The sequence below is a fragment of the Aplidium turbinatum genome, chromosome 4 (assembly GCF_918807975.1).
Source record: "Aplidium turbinatum chromosome 4, kaAplTurb1.1, whole genome shotgun sequence".
Lineage (NCBI taxonomy): Eukaryota > Metazoa > Chordata > Ascidiacea > Aplousobranchia > Polyclinidae > Aplidium > Aplidium turbinatum.
In genome coordinates this window covers 43,811,310-43,830,702 of record NC_137475.1, presented here as the reverse complement: position 1 = coordinate 43,830,702, position 19,393 = coordinate 43,811,310, and the positions used below count along the sequence as shown (strand labels likewise).

Here is a 19,393-nt window from a genome sequence, read left to right as displayed (position 1 = left end):
TTCCATCATTCCATCCCAATTCCATCATTAACTTTCTAACGCTTTATCAAGACATGCAAAATATTACTTTGCTTGCTGAAATAATTCGCTTTTCGGTTCGTATTAAACCAACGGGACTGTTGCCTGACGCGTATTTGTCAAACCTACTGTCGTTAGGCAGAATTGATCAATCAGAAAGCAATAAACGATTCACACTTCTCCCAAGACGAGGAAACTTCTGACAGCATTCCATCATTCGACACTTGTGTTCTATGTTTGGAGATTCTCGTGGGTTTTGTTTCGAGAAGGCAGTTGAACGAAATAGATTTTTGTACATTTCGAAACGAAAAGCTACAATGGCAAAGTTGATAGAAAACAGAAGGAAACAAAACAAAAATGTCTCAAAAGCACGGGCGCCGATCCCTATAGGACAGTGGGGACATGTCCCCACCATCTTTTTACATGTCCCCACCATCTTTTTACATGTCCCCATCATCTTTTTACATTATTTTTGTAACGTAAAAGGAAAAATATTACCCGAATGTCACAATTTTACCAGTCAAACGTTTAAAATATATTGAAAGGAGGAGACAACATTTTTGTTTTATGCGAGGAAGCCCCAACCGTAGTAGAAATGTTTTATTAGGCAGAGAAACCCTGGTGTAACTCGCAAATTGTATTTAATTTGGTTACGCCAGGGCCACACAGTGCAGAGTTTTAGAATTACTTTGAAAGAGTCGTACAAGCATGTAGTGCAGTAAGTGTAGCTTGTGTTACTTTTGTATAAGAAAAAAGCTATTTTTTCAGTTATTATTACATTGAGGTTAAGAGCTGCTGAAATGTCTTTACCGGTTTGGCAAAAAATTGTAGGCTATATAGGAAAATCAGCAGTTGGAAGGCTGGCAGGCAGCTTTTTTTCAATTGAAAAAACTCTTACCCTACCCAATTTTTAAAAGACTTGTCACGTTCCAAATCGTCTTCAGTATGGACATGGCCATGGTCAACCTCCTAAACTTCAAGATCGATCGGTCAGAGTATTTTGCAGTCATTGACAGCTCGCAGCAAAATCTTACTGACTATTTCAAGTCGACCGATCTTGAGCACTACAAAATTCTACAAGAATCACTTTTTAGTGGAAAGCTACAATCACATTTGGTAGACGATTATCTTCAGTTCTTTGACACAGAGTCCCTTGCACAAGATTTTCGAATGATATTCAAGAAGATACCATTCGCTGTTCGGCAAATGTTTCCGCAAGTGGAACTTTTGCTCATATCACCAGCCCGCTCATGTTCAGCTGAACGCTCATTTTCAACTTTGCGACGTATCAAAACTTTGTTACGATCTACCATGACACAGAAACGGCCAAATCATGCAATGGTCTGCTATGTGCACAATAAAGTTTTGAATTCGATCAACCTTCATTACAAGCCAAGGATCAACCAAGGACTTCGTTTTTAATTCGCCGGAGACTCGTTTCCGAGTTGCAGTGTTTGGACTTCTGCTGTCCAATGCTGACACTGACAATTAAAATACATCGCATTAGACTTGTAGCCTATCTACTGTAGGCCTATTTGTTTGTTTGTTGAACAGACCCCAATCTTTCAGCTCGCTTCGCTCGTCTGCCCTTTCTTTCCTAGTAAATGTCCCCACCAATCTTAGAGAGCGATCGGCGCCCATGCTCAAAAGTAAACGTTGGAAAGTATTTGCAACCTGAACAAAAGTAATGTTGCTTCTCAAGTATTTTCGTTACTTTTTTATCTTCTCCAACGTAGACTACTAGTAGGGGAGACTCGGGTAAGTTGGCCCAGCAAAATGAAAATTTGAATTTGTGAGCTGATAACAAAACATATGTTAAAGCGAATGCTATTGAAGAGTAGAGAATTCATCACTCTAAAAGTGGACATATTCTTGCATCAAACAAACATTCTTAGGTATATAATTTTTCAAGTTTTCCGAAAAAAATAAAATGGACCATCTTGCCTTCATGTGCGGGTAATTTGGCCCACCATGGAAGGTAAGTTGGCCACGTGGGAAACATGTCCATCTACGGTATATTAAACAGTGGAAAAGTTCTCTTTCTCCCCAATTTGATTTTCTTTCTAATTATTTCTTGGTTTTATAGAGGCATACATACCGTACATAAATTATTCTATGTATGCATTCATGTATGGTTTATAATAAAATCTACTATTAGGCTATAATGCTGTATTTTACCTCAGTAAACTTTTTTTACATGAGTAGCCTACACCAAATAAGCTTTCGAAAATAACAAAGGTTGTATCAAACATCATGTAGTTGGAACGGCATGCCTTTATTCCTAACGATCTGGTCACCTTAACGATACTGATAGGTGGGACCTTGTTTGCAATAGGCTACAAACCCCATTTTTGCATGGGTACCAATATCGGAACATTTTTTAATGTATCTCCGAAACGAGGTACGTTTTAGACCGTCGCTTGAGAAGTGGTTGATACACATTTCCGCGATTGGTTTTCTTGATTAGGCTACTTAGCCTACTATTATTACCATATGGGTTAGGAATAATTTGTGGCATAAAAACGATGTTAGGAAGTGTATTATTGTTATTGATCGCTTAATGCTGATGTAAAGCCGCGATTTACTTACTTTGGATACTTGATGATAGGCTACTTCAATCTTGCAAAAATAAGTCATCGTATTAATTAGTCAATTATTATCATTCTATGTAATACCTCATGAAGGCAAGTTGGCCATGGTGGCCAACGTACCCACCCACGAAATGGGCCAACTTCCCTGCATGGCAACCACATTGCAAAAACTAAAATTTATGTCAAACTATCGAGCTTCTAACAACGGTTTCACAGTCAAAGTGAGCCTTAATAACCACTCTAGCGCTGCACTCACTAAATAATAACCTTTCTTATATAGTAAGAAAAAAATCACTCGACATCTAAAAAATTCTAAAATCCAAAAATTTCAAAAATCATAATTTTTCATACAAAAATCGTGCTCACATGTTTATACTGCTTGCTAGAGCCTCCCAACCTGGTGATAAGATAGTTTCAACAGCACTTTCTCAGTATGCGTACGATACGTAACAATAACTATTTTAGTTAAAAAATTATTTAGAGTGGGCCAACTTGCCTACTGGGCCAACTTACCTGAGTCTCCCCTACAGTTTCTTTAACTTTGCTATGTGTTGTTTCTTTCTGTACGGTATTTATAGAACCAATCTACGCGTCTAGTTCTAACACCAAACGGTACGTAATCCTTAGGAAAATACTGCTGTTAAATTTTTAGCTTAAAATTAACGTATGGTTTTTAGGTTTATTTGTGGCATATTCAATGCGGAGATCACAAAATGTAAAGATGGAATGGAAGAGATTTCTGAGATGGAATGGAAGATTTCTAAAATGGAATGGAAGAAAATCTCAGGATGGAAGACGGAAAAAAACGTCTTTCATTCCATCCCATACCCTGTCTAATTGTAATAATAATGGCAACGACTGACTGACAAGTGACAGCGGCTGGAAGTGGAGCAGTATTCCGAACTCTAGCCTACAACAGTAGCATGCGTAAACTTTTTTTTAACATTGATTTAATTAGGTTTATTTTTAATCAATCAATTCTATTGACATAAAATGAGTGGAAAAAAGAGAAAGTATGACGAAAATTATCTGAATTTTGACTTTATGGATGCCATAGTAAATAAGTAAATGACCAAGTTGTAGCCTACCACAATGCGTCATATGTTTTCAAAATCTGAGCAATGACGCTTTGAGACCAACTCGTCAGCAGCGTCATCTTGAAAAAAAAACACCTTGACCATCAAAATAAACCTTTAGCTTTTTTCCGATGCAAGAAAGACTCTTTTAAAATAGTAAAGATTGCAAGTAGCGAGTGCTTTCGCCAATCGTCGTCGGCGGAAATTGTAGAAGTGTCTTTCGGAATTGCTCACATGATAGCTCGGGAGAAAAAAACCCACAAACAATTTAGCCTACAAGAGAAAGTCTTGGAGCTAGCATGAAATTCTACTGAAAGGGACGACTTTAAAGCAATGCCACTAACTGAGTTTTAGGTGAACATGTATATACAGACATTTACAAGAGTGTGGGTGCTGTGGCAAGATGCACACTTCTTTCATTTTCATCCACTTACTTGTGCGGAAATGTTTTTTCTACTCTTATGAAAATAAAGACAAAATCTAGACACAAACTTGACTGTGAAGCCGATCTGAGATGTGCATTTTCTGCTACTAATCCTCGAATTAAACATTTAGAATCCAAAAAAACAGTTAGCCTACATCCTTCGCATTAATGCAACTTACCTGGAAACGAATTGTTGTTCTGCTTAATGTTTTTTGATTTTGAAACAAGGTGGGGCGCGAAGTTTGTTAGAATTGTAAAAGGGAGGCGTATCTCAAAAAGTTTAAGAACCACTGCGCTAGAGCAATAGAGTTCAAGGTTAGCTCTTCATTCAGTGGCATCTAGTGAATGGTATTAGTTAACAAACAAGTGGACACTTCTGTTTTCGATCTTAGTGACCGGCCTGCCTTACTAGAAAGAGAAAAATATTTTAATTTGTCTATGATGATAATAGTTGGCTACAAATATAATAAGTAGGAAACCTACCGTACGAAAAAAAACTAATTTCCACATGCAGCTGTAGGCCTAGTTTAGAACTTCCGCAAGTAGGCTGTAGCCTATGGAAGTGCCAAGCGCAAGACGTTTTTTCGCAGAGAATAAAGATTTCTGCATTTAAGCCAATCACCTACACTTACAAAATTGTGAAATCTACTTGCCAGGGCGCCGGAACGATTTTTGACTGGGGGTGCAGGATTATGAAAAAAGGGCACTTTTGTTGCTGAAAGGCCAATCTTTTTTGAAGTTTTAAGATAAGATATAGAGACAATGCTCATGCATCAGCGCATCATCGAGTAATGATACAAGTGTCCAGTATACAAAGAACAGTGGCACGGAAGGGCATCATGCTATGTTATAATACAGTAGGCTAACCCAGTGTTGTAGGCTACGCATCAATGAAATAAATTGACGGCGTCAGCCCGAATTGCCTAAAAACTTTACGGCGTCAAGTAGCCTACTGCGTCAGCTTTTAAAGAAATTGACAGCGTCAGCGCTTATTTCTATAGCGCTGTTTTAGCCAAGATCTCACATAACGGGAGTCTTTCAAACAAGTTTAGGCTGACAATAGCTATAAATAAAGAGCAGGTAGGCCTATTATGTTTTGAGACTGTATTTTAATTAGCTGCTTAGCTTATTAGTTATTTATTTCCTTGTAGAAACACGAGCATTTCAAAACGTTTGTCTGACAATCTGCTGCGTTTGGGACGCATAATGTCCTTTCCAAGCGAAAACATGCGTTCAAAAGCAGCTCTGGATGGTATTGGTGTGTTGTATTTCAAAAGCAAGTCTTGAAAACGTTTAAGCCTACTCGGAAAGGCATCACTGTTCCAAGCGTACTGTGATGGCTTAGCATATAGGCTACAGTACAAACCGTCAACGTAGGGGAAGGGCGGGACCTACGAGCCGATTTTTACAAAATCTCATATATTTTTTGTTTAGTGTCTAAAATTCGTCTCAAAGTTTACGTATATCTTCCTACCTACAGTCTCCATACTTTCATGGATTTCAAGCATGTTCCGGTGGAAGCGGAAGTCTCTAGAGCGAAAAATGTAGCGTCCTCCAAAGTGGTTCATACGACCCGCAAGTGAGGGTCCTACGACCATATGTGGAAGGTCCTCTAAGCCGCTTGAAAAAATATGCAGTATTTTCGATTTTCCATTTATTTAACAGTTTTATGTTGTGCTGTTGTCATGCTACTACAAGAAATGTCAAATGGGAAACAATAAATGTATGCGCTCATCGGAAAATCCCTCTGTTAAGAACACAGATGATTTTACTATCAGCACAAAATAGTCCGCACACAACGTTTAATTCGCAATCAGCAAATTGGACAAACATGACTGTACTTCATCACTACAAACTTGTTTATTCAAAATTGTACATAAACAAGTCAACAGGTATCAATTAATTTCTTTAGATCGTGTTGTTGACCCAAAACAAAATGGTTCGCCGGTCGCTCCAACAGGGAGGTTCACAGGTCACGCACCACATGATCAGTAATTTTTTTGCTCCAAGCCTAAAACCTGAACTTTTAGTCTCACTCAACATAGCTAAAAACAATGCTAATTTATCGCACATTAATCACTTATCACTGAAAGCCATGACATCCCTTAAGTTAAACAACTAGAAAACATGTTGTACAACCTCAAAAATTTACAAAATTATGTCAAAATCAGCAATGAGGTCTCCTGTCCACAAATCAGCTCAAAAAGTGACGTTACTCCCTAGGAAAACCTAACGAAGCGTGTCAAAGCCAATAATATCCACATTTGGCATTAAAGAATTGTATAAAAAAAAGTTAAGGGGGGTGGTTCGTAGGTCACCCCTGTTCACAGGTCCCGCTCTTTCCCTACAACATTGGCTAACCTACTGTGATACAGAATTTTGTGTCGTGAATATTATTTTGAGGCAGAAATGAAAGATTAAAATTAGGTCAAAAGCGCATAGCTGAAATCGTTATATCGCATTGCAAAATGTGCAGTAGCTTATATATGACCATTAGGGCAGCATTGCCCCCCTGCTTCCAGCGCCCCTGGCTACTTGGTGCTTAATTTTAAATGCAGCCGATGACTTCAGCCGCTGTGGTCAATTAACATCGGTCAGTCTTAACAGGTAAATAAATTTCCTGAATCAATCTTTGTTAAAAATTTGGTTTTAGTAGGTTACAACTGTCAATGTAGCCTAAGTGTTTCGGCCTTGTGTAAAAGCGTTTAGGCCTATATGCCTTTGTCCATTAGCCTGTTTTTGTACTGGTAGGCTGCTTGTCACAAATTTACCTCAAAACAGTGTTTGAAGACACTTTTACTCGTGCTTTTATTGCAAAAAGTGCTTGACAATGCTGAGCAAAGCCATTCATAATCATCATCATCATTAACGATGATGGACGACAAATGGCTCCTCGTGCCCCATCCTGTGAGTACCATCTGCTTTCAACCAGATGAGAAACGAAATTTGTCAACAAAGAGCCTCCACCCGGACGGCACAGCTGCAAGGGGCAATTGATAAGTTCAGACGCCCCACCATTCTGCAGCTCAACATAGAAGGCTACACAACAAGCAAGACCAAAGTTGTGGAGCAGCTTGCCCATACCAACCGGGCACTCGTCATCCTCCTCCAGGAGACCCACTGCACTTCTGCAGATAGGCTAGCCATTCCCAACTACACGCTAGCCGGGTCTACCTTAAGCAGGAAGCACGGCATTGCCACGTTTGTGCATGAGAGCCTTAAGTGGACGTTTGTCGACCAATCTCCAACTGATGCCGAGATTGAGTGGGTGTGCATATGTATCTCAGACTACAACATCGTCAACATCTACAAGCCCCCACCCTCGCGAATGTTGCCATCATCCCTTCCAACGTTCCCCTCCCCCAGTCTCTACGCTGGCGACTTCAACTGCCAGCACATCGACTGGGGCTACAACAACACAAGCAGCGACGGAGAATTGCTGGCTGACTGGGCCTCTACAAACCATCTTGCCCTCCTATTCAATCCAAAGGAACCAGCCAATTTTCACTCCGGCCGCTGGGGAACAGGGACAAACCCTGACTTGGCCTTCGCGAGTGTCGACAGCTCTCTTCCAGACAGACGTGTGCTTGAGAAGTTCCCGCGGTCCCAACACCGGCCGTCCCTCATCATCGCCCCAAAACTTGTGGCTCCTGTCCCGAGTTCACCGGTGAAGCGATGGAACTTCAAAAAAGCCGATTGGAATCAATACAGCCTCCTGACCAATGAGTCTGCTGCAAAGTTACCACCGACTGAAACATGCAACGCAGACGAGGCATACCAGGACTTCTGCAATGCCATAATAACTGCGGCAAAGGCCACAATACCACGTGGTCATCGAACCAGCTATAAACCATGCTGGGACTCTGAGTGTGAAGCTCTCTACCGCTCATACCTAGCCGCCACAAGTGGTGCTGCTTCTAACACCGCCGCCACCAGACTACTTGAGCGGCTGGACACAAAGAAGCTTGAGCGGTGGAACGAAGCTGTCCAAACCATCGACTTCTCACACTCAAGCCGCAAAGCATGGAGCATCATCAACAACCTCACTGGGCGCTCAGCAAACTCCCCTCGTCAGTGCCCCGTTTCTGCTAATGCCATCGCTTCCCAGCTAGTGCAGAACGGGGTGTACAAGACAAAGGACCGCAAGACATCCCGCCTTGTTGCCAAGGAAGTATCTGCCCTATGGCGAGTGGAAACACCACCAGAAGAAACAATCTCTGGAGATTTCACTCCAGAGGAATTCGCCACCGCCCTCCGCCTAGTGAAACCACACAAGTCTCCAGGGCCCGATAAGATCTGCCCTGAGCTTGTGCTCCATGCTGGCCATGCCCTAAAGTCCTGGTTACGTAGATTCCTCTCTTCCTGCCTGCACCACCTCACAATCCCAAAAATCTGGAGAAGAGCTTTAGTAGTTGCGATCCCTAAGCCTCACAAGCCACCAGAGGACCCAAAGAGCTATCGTCCGATATCCCTCCTCTGTGTTCCTTTCAAGATCCTCGAAAGACTGATCTATGCCCGCGTCAACCCAATCATCGACCCGCTCCTTCCAAAAGAGCAAGCTGGGTTTCGGCGCGGAAAATCCACTGTAGATCAGGTCACACTGTTGACCCAGGACATCGAGGACTGCTTTGAGGCAAAAAAGAAGGCCGGCGCTGTCTTTCTAGATCTCACAGCTGCCTACGATACTGTATGGCATCGCGGCCTTACTTACAAGCTGCTTCGCCTGCTTCCTGACCGACATATGGTCCATATGATCATGGAACTTGTCAGGAATCGAAGCTTCACCCTCACCACCGGCAACTCACGGCGAAGCAGACTGAGACGCCTGAAAAACGGCGTCCCACAGGGATCGGTCCTGGCTCCACTTCTTTTCAACATCTACACCCACGACCTGCCAACCACGGTCTCCGCAAAATACGCTTATGCGGACGATCTGGCAATTCTCCACTCCACAAAGTCGTGGGAAAATCTAGAAGACACCTTGAGCCAGGACATGCAAACCATCTCAGCTTATCTCCAGAACTGGCGACTGAAACTCAGCGAAACCAAAACTGTGGCGGCAGCTTTCCACCTACACAATCGGGAAGCTGATCGTGAGCTACATGTCCACAACAACGGAAAACCTCTGTCCTTCTGCCCCGAGCCAAGGTATCTTGGTGTGACATTAGACAGATCGCTCACATACCGCCACCATTTGGTGTCACTGCGCAAGAAACTGACATCCCGCGCTGCATTACTGAAGCGCCTGGCAGGCTCTAGCTGGGGGGCGAGGGCTGACACTTTGCGAATAGCAGCCTTAGCCCTTGTCTACTCTTCAGCAGAGTACTGTGCACCTGTCTGGTGCCGCAGTGCTCACTGCCACAACATCGACACTGCCATAAACAGCGCCCTGCGCACAGTGACCGGATGCCTGCGTCCCACACCATTGGACAATCTCCCCATTCTCGCTGGCATCCAACCTGCTGAGCTTCGTCGCGAAGAAGCCACTCTGTCCCTCGGTCGACGGGCACTGGAGCCTAATCATCTTCTCCACCACAAGATCTCTGCCTTTCCAAACGGGCACCCCCGCCGACTTAAATCAAGACACCCATTCGTGCCAGCCGCTCGGCTTCTGATCAACGAAGCTGACGAACAAGACATCTCTGCGGCTACTTGGGCGGACCATAAATGGCATTCTGAATGGAGGTCAAGCACCACCAGACTCCATTCATTCATCCCCGACGCCGACACACGCCCCATCGGCCTGACACTACAGAGACAGGCATGGGTGCGCCTCAACCGTCTCCGTACGGGCGTCGGGCTTTTCCGCTCAACCATGCACCAATGGGGAATGGCTTCTTCCTCCTCCTGTGAATGTGGTGCCGAGGAACAGACCGCAGACCACATCATCAATGACTGTACCATCTTCAAGCCACCTAACGGAGTGGAAGGTCTGCGCGTCATGGATGATGAAACTAAAGACTGGCTGCTCTCTAGCAGCCTTCCAGTGTAGTCCGGGAACATCGTGAATCTGGGGTGGTAAAAGGATAGACCCTCGGCCCCAGAAGCTCAGACGACGACGACGATCATCATTAAGTTCCTTCCTCTCGTTGAGGGTGGGAGGCAATGAGAAGTTTTTCTGTAGTGAGTTTTTTCTACTGCAGTTTTGTAATTAAGTCCTGACCAGTCTTCAATATCATTAATCCAAATTCTTGGTGGTCTGCCCATATTTCGTTTGCCGTTCATTTTTCCTTTCAGTAATTGTCTTTGAATAGAATTATTGCGAATCATGTGGCCAAAATATTTCAATTTTCTTGATTTAATTGTTTTTAGAACTTTGCCTTTTATAATAATTGCCTGAAAACATATCGACACACAATATCACATCGTAGTAAAAAAAAGTAGCACGCTAAATTGATGAATTCAATTCTTAGTTCAATGCGGTCCTTTCTCGTTGTAAGGCATGTCACAGGTTTATTTTTTAAGGTTTTAGTTTTATAATTTTTAATGGAAACGCTGTCTACCAAAGAAACCAAAAACAAAAAATTGCAGTAGGCCTATTCAATCATCTTCAGCATGCAGAAATCAGATGACAGTTTGAGACATCTATTCCAAATATTTGCCGCACATGGCCGATCACTCAGTCACTAGTATGGCGATTATGCAGTCTATTTTTCTGCCACATCAATTTTTATTCTAAGTGTAGTCATAATTCTAAGCGGCCGCCTTCTCGGGAGACGTGCTCGTGGCAGGCAACGAACAACATTTATATCTAATTTTCAACGAAATACATCAATCAGCCAACCAAGAACACTTTGGGACACTGAACGACAAAGGGAACATTGGAAGAATTTACGAACTGAGCATCTACGTAGTTCATCAAAGGCCGCATCAGCTATGATACTAGGCTATAGTAGTAGTAGTCATATTAATTAGCACTGCTAAAGTAGCAATATCTGTCTACTGTGTTTTCTCAACAATGTGCTTTTGATCTGTAGATGCACAAAAGTTGTTGTAAACGGATTTTCTTTCTTGAAATTGAAACTCAAAAACGTTATGTTAAAACTTTGAGAGAGATTTTAAATGTTGACCAGGGCTTCCTAAACTAGAGGTTGCGGCCCTTTATGGTGTTGTGTACAAATTTTAGTTATCACTAGTACACTTGTTTTTCACAAAATGTTACAGATATAGTTACTACAATTTTTTGTTTTGTACTTCAGAGATGTCAGTTTTCTAAATTTATTTACTCCATTTAATGGCATGGGTACTGAAGAACTTATGAAATGGAATCCTACCAACTTAGAAAACAGAGTGAGAAAAATAGTTGAAGGAATAGTTTGGACAAAAGGTATGCAATTCATTTTTGGGAGCTGGTATACAAGTCCCTCCCTCCCCCCTTGGTAACTCATGACAAAGACAGGACTCAACCAAACATATATAATATCATAAGGTAAAACTGCTTTACCTTTGCTTTACTGTTCATACACTTCAATCCACATGTTTTGGTCAATTCTTCTTTGTCATGAGTTGCCAAGGGGGGTGGGGGGGGCTTGTATATCAGCTCCCATTTTTGTAACCACAACAATCAATCTAATGAAGTGTCTGTTAAATACAGAAAGCAAACCCATATACTTAAATAACAAATTACTGCTGAAAAGTGAAATTTATCGCAATTTGTTTTTATCATAGTGCCAAAAGGGGATATGAACTTCAGATAAAATATGATGCAGTGATTGTCTTGTATGATTAATATTACAAATTGGATATTTTTACCCACTTGTTGCAAAAAACATTGTTTCGTGGCAGGTGTTGCCAGAGTTAAGATTAAAGTTAGAGAGGGTTAAGGTTACGGTTTTGTTCTCAGTGCAGGACTTCAAAATTTTCCAAATTACAAGTTTTTGTTTTCAGCGGCTTCAAAATTTTCTTAAATTAGAGCAGCATTCTTTATCTGGCAACACTATTACGGTAAATATAGCTACTGCCGTAATATTAACGATATACATAACATACGGTAATATATAATATATGATTGCTGGTGTCAGACACGCCATACAAGACTATTAATCAGTATACTACTTACATGAACATCAAGATAGTTTGACTTAAAGTAATTATCATCTTTCATATGATTGTTGAATCAAATATCATAACTAAGGTTTGGTAATAATGACTTTGCTGACTGTGTTAGTTGTGGCACTTGGAGATGCTGGGACTGGCAAGACTTGTCTCATCAAGCATTTTTGTGAGAGCAAGTTCAGTAACTGCTACCATGCAACTGTGGGTGTTGACTACGGCTTTAAAGTTCAAACAATCAAAGGGATTCCACTGCGGGCAAGTCTTCTAATTAAACCACTACAAGGCTTTTATTTATTGTTATAAAGAAATGATCAGGACACAAGCAACTGTATTTAGTAGCCTCATGCAACCCAACTGTCCACCATCCATTTTAAATACGGCAAAATTGTTTTTTTAAAGTTATAATCTTCTGCGATTTTGCTTCTCGACATCAGTCAGTTGAACACTTTGCACAGAATCTTTGCTTTGTTTAGTTTTTAGTACCAAGAAAAGTTTTATTACATTTTTTCTTGATATTATGTAAAGGTTGTTAAGTGGAATCGTGTTAACTTTACCATAATGCAGCATTGCTCACTAGCTTCTCATGAAAATGTTGATTTGTTCAATAGGAAAACCTGCTAAACTTTCCTAGCTATTGCATTGGCTAAAATTTTGACATGGTAGTATATTATTAGCCTACTATTAATTCATTCTCCATGTCAATGGTCCTTAAACCATGAACTGCAACCTAAACTTAGGCTGTGTGGGAAACCTAATAGCAAGGTGAGATCGTCTGTGAAAGTTATTTCAGCAAGAATAAATAAAATTTGGGGCACAGCAAAAAAACGTTTGAGAAACACTGCTCTATGTGGTTGTGTTCATCATTTTTATGCAACTTCTTTATTACCCTGTTGAAATATAAAGCCGTTGCCACAGCCCCCCAGTAGGGTGGAGTGAAAATTTTTTTTCTTTCAAATCAAAAAGTCTAGTTTACCAAAATTCGGAGTTGACCCCAAAAACACCTTCAAACACAATTTTGGGTCGGTGCCCCCAAGGGGGTGCAGGCACACCCCCCCTAAAGTTCAAAAAAACCCAATTTTGTAAAAAAAATAATATCTCATTAACCACAGACGATAGAAAGTCGGTTGATGGCTCAAAATCTTTAGAAGGTACAAGTTTATATTACCTTTAAGAGAAGTATTTTTACTAAAAGCACTACAAAGTGGTCATTTTTGCAATAATGTAATTTACGTCAAATTTGGTCGATTTTTGTATATTCAGTTGATATTTTATGCTTAGTACGGTGTAAATGCGTACAGTGGCGCTTGGCTACAAAACCGCATTGTTAATGACGGATAGAGCAGGTGCTGCTATTGCTACTGCCACTCTCAAAGCATTTGATATAGTAACTGACGTTGATAAATCACAAGTTATTGACCGAAGTAAATTAAGGAGAGAACGACAAAAGTACAGAGAAGAAATTCAGAAGGAAGAAGAATTGCAGTTCCATATTGTGGATGGACTTTATGTTGATGGGCGAAAGGATGCCACCATTACCAGTGTGAAACAAAGGAGCAACTATCATCGAACCAGAATCATTGAAGAGCACTATGTAGTTGTCGGTGAACCCTTTGAATTTTACATCACGCATATCACACCAGAAAATGAAACTGGTCAACAAATTGCTCAAGCCGTGTATGGTGCAATTGAAGGCACAGCAATGGAAAGCAAGCTAAACATCATTGGGACAGACGGAACAGCAACTATGACAGGGAAAAAATCTGGTTTCATTACTTCCCTTGAAATAAAGCTTGGGCGTCCATTGCAATGGGTGTTGTTCTTGCTGCATCTCAATGAGCTCCCTCTAAGGCATATATTTCAAGAATTAGATGGTTCAACAAGTGGTCCAGAATCGTTTTCTGGAACAATTGGCAAGCAATTGAATGGAAAAGTGTCAGCTTGGGCTGTGGCGAATTTTCTGCCTATCTTAAATGACGAATTTCCTATTCTTCCTGATGAAGTAATTGAAAGTCTCAGTAGTGATCAGTATTATGCTATGCAAATGTGTCAAGGTGTTATGACAGGCGTTGTTACACAGGATTTGAAATCCCTTGAAGTTGGTGGATTATGCCATTCGCGTTGGTTGACCTTAGGATGTCGAATCCTACATTATTACGTTTCAAAGAAGAGGCCTTCAAAGAATTTGCGCACTTTGACTGAATACCTTGTTCGAGTCTATTTTCCCTGTTGGTTCCGCATCAAATATCATCATGGAATTACAGACGGGTCCAAAAAAATTTTCTTTATGCTAAATGCCATTTCTCATTTTCCAAATGTACTGGTAAACAACGTTGGACTTAAAGTTTTGCAAAACAATGCTTTTTTTGCCCACCATGAAAACATAATTTTGGCAATGCTGGGAGATGATGACCGAGGCGTTCGTATCACTGCAACAAACAAAATTCTTCAAAGCAGAAGTCAAAGCATCCATCAAGAAGGTGGTTCTGCTAAGATACGAATGTTCATTCTTCCAAAGTTAGATGCGGGAGCCAAAGCCTATTACGATATGTCAAGTTTAGACCTTTCCGATTTTCACGAGCCGCCTGCAGTCAGGAACATGATGAATGAAGCTGTGCAACAAATTATGACAGATAAACTTGAGCTAAACCATCCCTGCCATAACCAGGCAGTGGAAAGGCATGTGCACTTGGTAAGTGAAGCTGCTGCAAGCGTTGAAGGTTTTCACAGACGAGATGGCATGATCAGACAAAAAATTAAGTCTTGTATGCTAATGCCGTGCTTCAATACCAAAAATCAATGTCTGATGAACAATTTGCTGAAATTTGATTTATGATAAATTTGAACTTGGTCGTATAACTTACACGTAATTGAACATTTTTACATCAGCTCACTGTAGTTAAGTGCATTTCTTACAGCAGTTTTCTTCGCTAAGAAAATTGTAAAGTAAGTGTTTGCCCAAAGTAGACTAAAGTACAAGTTTGCCCAACGTATTTTTTTCTGCTTTAGAAAAATTTTGCCCATACTTTTACTTTAACACACGAATTTTTTAAGTGATATGCCAAAATTTCACACAAATCTATCTTCACATTTTTCAAATCAAGGAAAAACTTGCTCAAATAATTTCTCAACTTTGCACCTTAGAGCGAACACTGCATTACAGTTAGCATTTTATGATATTCATATTGTTAAATGACAATGAATCTGCTTGATTTTTCACTTCTATGACACATACTAAGCACAAAGATTAACTTAATTTACAAAATCAACCAAATTTGATGTAAATTTACGACTAAAATTACATTATTGCAAAAATGACCACTTTGTAGTGCTTTTAGTAAAAACACTTCTCTTAAAAGTAATATAAACTTGTACCTTCTGATGATTTTGAGCCATCAACCGACTTTCTATCGTCTGTGGTTAATGAGATATTATTTTTTTTATAAAATTGGGGGTTTTCGAACTTTAGGGGGGATGTGCCTGCACCCCCTGGGGGGCACCGACCCAAAATTGTGTTTGAAGGTGTTTTTGGGGTCAACTCCGAATTTTGGTAAACTAGACTTTTTGATTTGAAAGAAAAAAAAATTTTCACTCCACCCTACCCCCCAGTCTCAAATACGGTTTTCATATCAAAGCAAGATAATTATATCATAAGGAAATAGCTTAAATAATTAGCTTCTATCATCACCGACGTAAAATTCATCTTTGTGTATACTACAGTAGTTCCTCACCTAAAGAACACGAGACTCATAGGGGATCCATTGAAGGTTTTATGGGGACGCATGAATGCATTGATTGTAAGAAAAAGTACTAAAATTTAAGGACTACAATTCATAAATTTAAGAATTCTTTTTGCATCCTTTCAATCGAGATAACTCCTTAATTAACAGATTTGATAATTCTTTCAGAGGAATCTGTAGCAACAAAAGGGTTAAAAACCACTGGCTTAGATATAAGTGAAAACAGCCAGACGTTTGTGGACCCTAAGGTTTGGATATTGATCTATGTGTTGTTGGTGATTTGTATAACTTTGTTCAAAATGTTGAGACCTTACTTATGACCATTTAGGTTTGTTTCTGATGGTTTGCATACAGAATCTTAATTTTAAGTCTGAAGATTTCGTTGTTGATTATTATCAATCTTTTATGAAACAAGGTTCACCTTTGGGACTTGTCCGGCGACACTCAGTACTATGACGTAAGGTCGGAACTTTATGGCGGAACAGACGCATGCTTTCTGGTGTTTGACGTCACTAATCCTGCTTCCTTCCATAACTTGGGTAAGCAATGCGGTCGTAGGTATTGAAGCACGTATTATTATGCTCAAAACTGAAATAATTCGATTATCGGTTCGTATTAAACCAACGCGATGGTTGTTCGAGAAGTCAACAATACAGACAAGTATCCTCGTGAGTAGCATAGTTTCACTTCAGTCGTTTACTGTAAATGCACTACATCGTTCTTGCATCATTTGTATGAAAACGTGAACATTCAATGAAACAGTCTGAGAAACAATAACATTGTGTGGCAGCAAGCAGAACACTTTGAAAACCAAAGCGCCAAAACACAAACTGTGATAATAATTAATTAATCAATCAAATTTATTTTAGTATATACAGCTTCACATAACAGTAAAGTACACTTGAAAAAAATAGGAGGCTGTATCAAACACATAGCCTAACTTTTTAGCCATATCGAAGCTACATCTTAGAGAGGCACCAAAAAAAACATGCGGCTATCTAAGACAAGGCACCCCCACAAATATAAATAAAACTTAACCGATAGAATAGAAAGTAGCCTATGCTTGCCCCGTAATAAACACACCCAGGACATAGGTCACCGCGAAAACAGAACACATGAACGTAGCCGCTCCTACGCTCCACCAACCTTCAAAAAACTATTGAAGATATACTTGGAGACATCGAAAAAACAAATGGTCATCCAAGTGAGATCCCTGATGTTTTACATGAATTGACAATACACTGAAAACAGCCATTCCAGCCAATACACTCAAAACAGCCATTCCAACGCATTTCATCTCGCTGCGCTCCCTGTACAACAGTAGTTCTTAACATTTTCTCCATATTGGCACCACTGAAATCAATCATATCTCGCACTCCCTTCTATAATGGCTAAACAATCACTCACGATCTAAGATGTAGGCTAAAATCTCAGTGACCACGTCAGAGCTTTTAATACCATTTTATAATTACCGGTAGCCTACTGTGATTGGGCATCCTCATATCTGACATCACCTGGCGGTCTTGATGTAGGATCAAATGTTTCAACGTCGACATATTGCTCTTGTGTAGCGTAATCTAACTGTAACCGTAATCTAACTGTGGATTGATGCAACATTGCAGACAACTGGATGAGAGAGATAGGCAAATGTGGTGCTCTCAGCTCAACCATTGTCGTGGTTGGAAACAAAGCAGATCTACGAGGAAATGTAACTACAGTGTCTGTTACTTATTTTTGTTTACTTAATAGTCACAGAAAACAGAATTGAAATTATAGTAGAAAGGCTCACTGTTTGGTTTTAAATCTTTATCCTCGGACTGACAAAGCCTTGATAAGTTATTCCTGGTAGTTTCGCATACATGTAGAGGCTTTTGACACAGGGCCGGTTACCGAGATTGGTATAGTGAAGTTTTCCGATTGTTGAAGTGTTGTTGCCGGGGAATTATTCCATTCGCTAGGTGCCGCTGAGTGGAGAGCAGTCCTGAAATGCGTTGCTCAAGCGCACACCCCGAGAGCCGAACTTGTGCCACGTGATTTTGAGCCGGATGCGTAACCACGAAGCTAACGGGTCAGACGTAACTTTCACCAAATGCAAGCAGTCAACTAAGTCCAATTGTGCGTCCAGTAATGTTTGAAAATCAAGAAAAAAAGCATGCGGTAATAAAATAATGCATTCAATACAGGCAGAGATGGGCAAGATCACCAGTTTCGGTGATTTTGAAGATCAAGGTCACTATTCTGTACTTGAGAAAACAAAGTTTTTAATCATTGATGTTGCAAAAAAATTACTATAAGCAACTTGGTTGAAGGTACCGTAGTTGGTATTGCTAACTGCCCAAACAGCAAAATCCGTCATTTTTACGTTGATTCAACGTCTGCTGCTGTCTATAAATGCAAAGATTTGTTCAAAACGGTTGTTTCATGTGAACATTTAGTTTTTCGGTTGTCCTTATTTTGTAATCCATATCGATGGCAACCCTGCCTACAAGCATCTTGTTCACGTGAAATTTTGTTTCAGAAAAACTGCGTTTCGATGTCGGACGCAAGAAAATGGGCGAGTTCTCATAAATTACCTTACTTCGAAACTTCAGCATTGAGCGGTGATGGCGTGGTGAAGGTCTTCGAGGAATTGCTGACGACTGTCGTGACGTCAAAGAAATTAAACACCATCCGGCCCTCAACTACGTCATGATCCTTCTGAATTCGACTCAAGAATTTCGCCTTTGGGAACGTTCAAATATTACGTAACGCCTTCGAGGGGGAGGGGGGGTTATGCAAAGCGTTACGTTAGCGTCACATCGGGGGGGAGGGGGTTCAAGCAAAACGTTACGTAACGCTTTCGAGTACGGAATGGTAGTTTTTTGTGCTAAATTTGTAGTGAAAAAGTGTTACATGGGGGAGGGGGGTTGAAAAAAAGCGTTACGTTGGCGTTACATGGGGGAGGGGGGTCAAAAATTCGAAAAAAAAGCGTTACGTAATATTTGAACGTTCCCTTTGCGCTTATTTACGATTTATGCAAGTCTGTGTCTTGGAGCGATCTAGTGGCGCAATTCCTGACATGATTTGTACCAGATTAGATTTTTTTGCGCTTGAATAGTTGTCAAACCCGCAAATTTCGTGATGCATGTAACGTCGTAACGATGGAAAACAAGAGAATGGGTAGCTACAGTAGCATCATGTGAATGTGATGTTTATCAATTATTCGTCTGAACGTGTTTTATGCACCGTATAGGTAGGCCTATTGCTTTTACCTCAGTTTACACCGCACACTGTGTTTGCTCTTTTGCTGTGTGAAATATAGAAGTCGTCTGACACTGTTCCAAGAAACTTCCACGAGCAGTTTTTTGTACATTCTGATGTAAAGTTTCGCGGTTACGACGATTCTTTTGGGAGAGTTGTTGGAATCGATCAGCTGCACGGACAATTAACGAAAAGCGTCAAATATGAAAGTTTATTTTACTCCAAGAAATTGACCTACAACCTTAAAAGCGT

The 19,393-nt window shown here is 40.6% G+C and overlaps 1 protein-coding gene across 1 annotated transcript; it reads left to right on the top strand.

Annotated features, from left to right (window-relative positions):
• The first annotated feature begins 11,283 nt into the window (after nucleotides 1–11,283).
• On the top strand, nucleotides 11,284–18,650 carry LOC145768745 (dnaJ homolog subfamily C member 27-like). Its single transcript, XM_082580329.1, has 5 exons — nucleotides 11,284–11,436; nucleotides 12,277–12,419; nucleotides 16,317–16,440; nucleotides 17,524–17,609; nucleotides 18,420–18,650. The coding sequence occupies exons 1-5, from the start codon at nucleotides 11,349–11,351 to the stop codon at nucleotides 18,591–18,593; spliced, it is 615 nt and encodes a 204-aa protein (XP_082436455.1). The 5' UTR covers nucleotides 11,284–11,348; the 3' UTR covers nucleotides 18,594–18,650.
• The last annotated feature ends 743 nt before the right edge of the window (nucleotides 18,651–19,393 follow it).